Below are 7,478 nucleotides of genomic sequence, written 5' to 3'. Positions count from 1 at the left end.
ATTCGTGTCTCGTTCTCATTGCATTCGTCTTAATTATCATTGGTATATTGCGACGAATCAGTCAGTCGTGTGGAAGCCGTTAGGATACAAAAAATTTGAAGTTCGTGTACGCGCTGCTTTTGCCAGGTGTGCCAACACAGTCGTGAGTGCCGTGCTATCGTAGGCTGTGTTCCGTTTTTACTGGCAGTACTGAAAATTTATAGTTCACGTCACATATACTATACATTTTCAGTACTGGCAGTTAATATCGGAACACAACCGTAGTGTATGTTCACGTCGCAGAGAGAGATGGCGTTGGAAGTTTCGATCAAATCTGAAATACGTATAATTTGAATTGCTTATTGTGAAATCAGAGTGGCGCGTAGTATGAAAGGGGTAGATCGAAAAGAGAGGTTAGATCGCCCACGTTTGCACGGCGGATCATAATCCTGCGAGCGCGAGATTTTCGCGAGTGAAACTCTGAGTGGTCATCTGGAGATGACGCGCTAGCGGTCACGTCCGTCAACATGCTCTCACGTATCGTTCGGAATCACGTCCTCGCGTCGAACGTCACCGTGTTGTTGAGACTGCCGCTACGCGAGGTCGAGAGCCGGCCGTTAAGTCGCATTATTCACATCAGCAGTCAGCAACGCACGAAGAACAAGGAGGATGACAAGGATAGCAAGACGTCCCTCGTGCTCCACGCGTTTGAGAACGTCGGAAAAAAGGAGAAGCAAGCCTATTTGGACATCATACGCGAGTACAAGAGCAAAAACGAAAAGCGACACGGCCACGTGGAGTTCATACAGGTCGCCCTCAAGTACATGGACGAATTTGGCGTGAATCGCGATCTGGCGGTGTACAAGTCGCTTGTGGACGTGCTGCCCAAGGGCAAGTTCATCCCTCGCAATTTCTACCAGACAATGTTCATGCACTACCCTAAGCAACAGTATGTGACAGTCGACCTACTCTGCAAGATGGAGCATAACTGTGTGTTACCAGACTTGGAGATGCAGGAGATACTGCTCAACATCTTTGGGAAGCATGGCCTGCCATTGAAGAAGTTCTGGAGAATGATGTACTGGATGCCCAAGTTTGCCAACCTGAACCCCTGGCCATGTCCCAGACCAGCGCCCCGCGATCCACGAGAACTCGCCAGGCTGGCGATGAGCAAGATCTCCAGCGTTGATGTACAAACCAGTATCACAGACTTTGATACTAAAGATGTGGAGGATGCCATTGAGAATACATGGATTGTATCGGCAATGAGCAGTTTGCAGGAGGAGCTGTTGAGAACACAGTGTCCCAATACTCCAATCTTTGTCGAAGGACCGTATACTGTTTGGGTAGCAGATCAATGTATAGATTACTTTATCTTAAAGGGAGCGCCCAAAGAAAGTAGTAATGTTTATGAAAATATTGATGGTAATTGTTAATTACTTTAGGTCTTATTACTTGTATATCATTATATAAATATATATAAAATATATAATATAAAAATATATAATAAATTAAAATTATACTAATAATATAAACTTATATTAATAAAAATAAATATAATAGTATTAATATCAATTAATATTATTAATAAAATTTTAATGTCGAAAATAAAATTTATAATTTTTATTAATATTTAATAATAATTATATAAATAATTCTATACTAACTTTAATTTAATTAAATATCCAAGCAAGGTTTTTTAAAGAAATACTGATATGTTATTTTTCTTTACAGATGTTTCTAATATTAGAATACCTTTCTGGGATAAGAAAGAAATAATTCCTGCACCTACAGTTCATGAGCAAGATGATGGCACATACTTCGCAATGTGTGCTACCGGGACGTCCACGAAAGACTCACTACTATCTTGGATACGATGTCTGCAAAAGAAGAATCCCATCTTGACTGTAATTCCAGTGATGTTCAAATTAATGTCGTCCACGAGGGAACAATTATATATCGACTCTAAAAGTGAAAGTGAAAACAAAATGGTGCAAATAAAGGATTAATAGAAAGGTATTACAAATTGTTAAATTATTAAACGTCAGACAGTGATATACGCGATATTACTAATTAATGTAATAAATCGATACTTTTTTGTCTCTGTAGATAGATCTTGTTTGTATATAAAAATATAATGTTTTCATATGGTTGATTCATCATTTTGATTTATTTTAATCGATTTGGTAGATTCATAAATTTATTTAAGAATAATTTAAAGCTTATGCAATCAAGATCATTTTTATCTGTGTAATTAGAAAAATGTTATTATTATATCATGAATACAGCTTTAAAAGAATAGCAGGAAGGAATATGTGAAAATACTATACAGACAAGTTATTTATAAATTTATTTAATATAATAAATTTATAAATAACGATTATTTATTAATGTGCTAGTGGATTTGTAACTAAAAATTATTTTTATCTCTCTGCTCACGAAATTGTTACAACGCGATAAGGGACATTTAAGGAGAAAAGGGATATGTAAAAATAAGAAACACAGTATATAAAAAATTAATATAATTTATTCTGTGCAGCCACGCGTATGTTGCTTGGTGCACGTTCCCAGTGATTGGAATCAAAATAATATTTACTACCGCTGGTCAACAGATCATTACATTAATTCGCTGTACTCGTCCATTTTTTCTATATATATAATTACATCGCGATAAATATATATATATATATATATATATATATATATATATAAATATATATATATATATGTATGTATATATGTATATATATATATCTGTACAATTTCTGGTATCGTATACATTACGTGCTGCTTCGGTGACACTACTCCGTTAATGCGTTAAGTCTAACTCGCCTTTTTTTTCTTTCTTTTTTTTAAGAAGACACCGTTTCAATCGCGCGAACAACGCGAGCTCGCAAATGAAAAAATATGCATTCTTCTCGAATCCTCTATAGATCTATACAAATCTATGATATGTTGTTATTCGAAAAAACGAATCAAATCTGCGTGTATACCTAAATCTCACGCTAATCGAGAATCTAATCTGTCTCGTCAAAAAATATACTTTAAGGTAATCTTTCCTAAAATATATATCGTGTATTGCATCATTCCCTATAGCTACGTCAAATTCTACGAGCAGCGACGATCACGAACGTTATAACTCCTTCCCTGATGAATTTTTTTACGGTCTGGCCACATTGATAGGACACAACTTCTTATGTAATGCCGCTTATGCTGTAATCCGTTGATTACGCTTTGACATGTGTATATTGAAACTCATCTATGTCTAAATCCGTTTTTCCACGTCACAAAATAGCATCTGCTTAGAGCACAAAAATAGGATATTTGCGGTAGAAATCACGTTCACAAATGCGAATATCTTCGCGCGATGATTAAGAGAATTGGTCAGGGATTTAAGTGTCTCATAAACGCAGACCGTAGATATTTATGCAAATATGTGAAGCAAACAGGAAAGTTGCGAAATTGAAATACGCGGAAACATTTTTTTTCCATTATACTATCCCTTAATTCATTCTTATTAAAATATACAAAGATATTCTTAATTATGTCCATATTTTCATTGAATTTAGAGTCAAAAAGGCAAGATAAAAATGGTATGTGAATGTATGCCCTATATTTCACAAGTTATAAATTATAAAAAATTTATTCTTTTTAAGATAAATAAATTTTTAAAATACTGAGGCATTAATAATGTAATTAGGTTTATACATTTGTTTATACATTAGATTTATACATTACAGGTTTGCATAAACATCTGCGTTTTAACTGCAATTAATTGCTTCTCATTACAATCACATTATGCGCTCTCTCTCTCTCTCTCTCTCTCTCTCTCTCTCTCTCTCTCTCTCTCTCTCGCTATACAGTTAATATACAAATTTATTAACCTAAATATTAGAGATGTGCGAATCAAGGTTTTTTGACGCTGAATTTAATCCAATCGAATTTCTTTTCTTTGTTTGAACCCGAATTGAACTGACAAAATTTTACTTGGATCAAAAATACAACTTTTAATTGATAACATAATTATTGTTAGATTAGAATTTTAATACATAGGTAATAAGAAAGATTTCTATGTAAGAAAAATAATATTGATTACATGATATAAAGTATGTGATTCGTATTCAAAATTTTTGAATAATTCAGATTCGAATCATAGAGATTTAAATCCGAATAGTTCGCATATCTCTACTAAATGCTTTTGCGAATAAAGATGGAAATAATCAGGAAGAAAGCTCGTTAATCTCTATCAAATCGCGTTAACTTAAATTGAGTTGTAAACCTTAGAGTTCGTAAAATTCAAGCACCATTTTCGTACCTTGTGTATCTTTACATAAAAAGCGAAAACGTAAAAAGAAGCTTATAATTTAAGGCATCAAGTTGCATTTGATTTTATGAATCACAAACTTTAAATATTTTACTTTAATAATATTAGTTATCACTTAAATTTCTTACGTCGACGAAATTGCATTCGAATGTTATTGATTGTGAATTTATTGTTGCAATAAATTTACAATCAATATAATATTTTTATCAATAATATATATAATAAATTTAAGTAACAATAATTGCCAGGCGCCTTTATCACTTGTCGCTTCGGGTCGGTTTGTAGGCGTTGATAAAACATTTTAAGTACAAAACGTAGACGTATAATCGGCTTGGTAGTATCGTCGTTGGTTTCTGCGTCGCGAGGAGACCATGACAAATGCAGTCTCTGGATCGGTTCTTAGCGAATATTTAACAAATACACGCGCGATAAAAAATATGAAACGAGAAGTGCGCGGGACGGTAATTTCAACTGAAATGCGCCCGAATGTTTAACCCAGAAGTGCTGCTATGTGAGTAAATTTTTACCCAAGTGTTAAAAAATTTATGTTTAGTTCAGTTTTTATTATTAACGCTTTGATAGCTTAAAATACCATTTAAGAATGTATGCATCATATCTGAAAACATTATAAAAAATATACGAATTTCATAGAATATTCTAATATTACATTTGAGTATCTGTGTATTTGAGCACAATTCAACTTATTAGTTTAAAAGTTATTTAATTCTTTATTTGCTCTTAATTCTTATGTAAAATTGTATTGTGCAGTATTTATTTGCAAATTTGAGAAAGTAGCATTACCAATTAAAAAAAAGTTTTACATATTAATAAAACTAATAAATATTTGTGCAAAAATTTGTTTAGATCCACTTACATGTTTGAAAGTTATTTATTTAAAAGTGCAGCAAAATATAGTAATTTTTGCTGCAAAAACCATTATAAATAACATTTTTTATTGTTTTTCTCTTTGCAGTTTCAGGGTCAAAGTTCGGGCATTTGCAACTAAAATTTTTTTTATTCCTTTAGCTCTTATTGTATAGCCAAAACATCCTTAATCAGTTAAACATCTTTAATTCGTTTATATAAAAATAGTGTTAGTTCAATTATTTTAATATCTTGCAATAGTATATAAAATAGTGTTCAGAAAATTTGAAAGTGTAAAAAAAAACATTCTTAATTATGTGGAATTTTTATCAAGAGTAAAAAAAATGAATATAACACTCCAGGGTTGAGCATTGCGCAATCAAGACCGAGTGTGTCTGCCTTTTTTTTTCTTTTCCTCGCATTAACGTTTTGCGTAGGAAATGTCGATACGCGCACATATAAAATTAATTTGAGCGTCATTGCGGTTTGCGTCGCGCCGACAGTGGAATGTTCAATATATTCTTGAAAAGCGCATCAATTGCCAAACAGTCGTCAAATGCAACGATAAAAAAGTTGGAAATAATTTCGGTGCACGCGAGACGAATTATACGCAGGCGTGAATTAGCCGAGATTACGTAAGCTCGCGCGCTGATTTTTGTTTTTTTTTTAATCAATCACCTGTGTTCAGCCCAATTCCGGTCGATATTACGATCAACACTTGCACAAAATTCTTCTTTCGTAACTCTAGATGAAATAGTAAACGAATCAAGAGACACACACTCAGTATACCGAAGAAAGAGTATAATGCCAATTAAATATTGATGTCTCGCGTTACAGATTTTTTTACGCCACCCATCTAGAGTTTTGAGAGAATTTTGAAAGAATTTTACAATATTAATAATTATTATATATTACGTTAGTAATTATTAATTTAATTCCAGGTCAGTGGCCACGAGTCAAGCTTGCTCATTCGAAGTAAAACTTTAATAGCAATTAGAAATGAAATTAGAGACCATGATATAACACAATTAAATGAGGACGATCTTAGCAGAATCTCAGTGCTTAAAATAACATTTTCTGGGTGAGTTTATATACATTTTCTAGTAGAGATATGGCAATCAAAGATTTTTGGCGCCGAATTGAATCAAATCGAATCGATCTTTTACCTGATTCGATTCGATTTGTATTTAAATAGTTCACATATCTTTGTTTTGTAGTTTCTTAAAATGCGTGCCGATTACTTTCAATCACCAAACACAATTCTAAATTGAACTAGAATATCACAATATTAAATTCATAATTACTTTAATAACACTAATAACACTGGCGCGTCTTTTAAATGAAACTGTAAAGAATTTGTTGCTGTAAAGAACATCATCCCGGCTAGCCAGGGTTCCAAATTTGTAGAGAACGCAAGTTTCACTTCGTCGCCACCAGTTATAAATTAAAAGTAACTTATTCAGGGTTAAGAAATAATGTGTGGAAGAGCGTATTCAACGCGCACAATTATTCCCGCGTTGGATATGCTTGGAAATGTTAGGTTCATGACAAAAATCGCTTGTTTCTTTTTTTTGTATTAATCGGTGTAAGATTCACGCGGAAAAGGAACGAATGACTTTCTTTGATCACGTTACGATGTGAGAACATCGTAAGAACATCGTGATCGTGTGATAGGGCAAGACAAGGGAACTTTGCTCCTTCGCGAAAGTACTGAGGAGCGGGATCGCGGCCTTGAAAGACCAGCGACAGGTCGCCGTTCGACGACCTCGTTCGACTCGTTCACGCGGAACAGCTGAGGCACGTCGGTTCCCGAACCGATTCCTGAGTCCGTCTCGTGTAGACCTTCAGTAATTGGCAGTGTACCCTGCGCAAACATTCAGCAAAACATTAAGGTGAAAGGTTTTCCATGAAAATTTAGAGACGACGAAGCGCGGAATATTCCTTGACGAAAATAGTATGTTATTTATTAAACATCTATCTTGAAGTGTTTATGAGATGGAAATTTAAACATGGAATTGTTTATGAGATGTTCATGATTGATAGACGTTCGAAAAGGGTTGTATGTTTTCAGGCTGTTGCAAATGTTCAAAAAGTATTTTGCTTTTCGAATGTTTATCAAATAGTGAACATCTCATAAGTAATTCCATGTTTAAATTTCCATCTCATAAATACTTTAATAAATGTTTTGAAACTTTAGTTAACTCAATACTTAAGCAAACATACTATTTTTGCCAGGGTTAATATTAATTTCGCTCTATAATTACGCGATTATACGTCGCACATCAGCTATTGCATCTAAAAAAAAATTGCA

The 7,478-nt window shown here is 33.7% G+C and overlaps 2 protein-coding genes across 6 annotated transcripts in view; one reads left to right on the top strand and one right to left on the bottom strand.

Moving 5' to 3' along the window:
- Nucleotides 1-265: 265 nt before the first annotated feature.
- The window catches only part of LOC105207519 (evolutionarily conserved signaling intermediate in Toll pathway, mitochondrial), a 26,707-nt gene continuing 19,494 nt past the window's right edge, over nucleotides 266-7,478 (top strand). For 3 of the 5 annotated variants that reach the window (XR_851448.3, XR_851447.3, XR_005576122.1), the window contains exons 1-3: nucleotides 267-1,404; nucleotides 1,714-1,995; nucleotides 6,109-6,248. Coding sequence is in view for 2 of the 5 variants with exons in the window: in XM_011177041.3 (XP_011175343.1) it covers nucleotides 507-1,404; nucleotides 1,714-1,988 (1,173 nt within the window). In the remaining 3 variants the exon portion in view is untranslated. Of the gene's footprint in view, nucleotides 1,405-1,713; nucleotides 1,996-6,108; nucleotides 6,714-7,478 lie in introns of those variants that run through there. The other 2 variants (XM_039456399.1, XM_011177041.3) reach the window with 2 other exon arrangements.
- Nucleotides 5,276-7,478, bottom strand: part of LOC105207520 (ceramide kinase) — a 24,653-nt gene continuing 22,450 nt past the window's right edge. The window contains exon 8 of the mRNA XM_011177042.3: nucleotides 5,276-7,031. Within this exon, the coding sequence (XP_011175344.1) occupies nucleotides 6,947-7,031 (85 nt within the window). The 3' untranslated portion in view covers nucleotides 5,276-6,946. The remainder of the gene's footprint in view (nucleotides 7,032-7,478) is intronic.

This window comes from Solenopsis invicta, chromosome 13 (assembly GCF_016802725.1).
Source record: "Solenopsis invicta isolate M01_SB chromosome 13, UNIL_Sinv_3.0, whole genome shotgun sequence".
NCBI classification, from domain to species: domain Eukaryota; kingdom Metazoa; phylum Arthropoda; class Insecta; order Hymenoptera; family Formicidae; genus Solenopsis; species Solenopsis invicta.
Note: the sequence above shows the minus strand (reverse complement) of the source record. Positions and strands in the feature narration are given on the sequence as shown.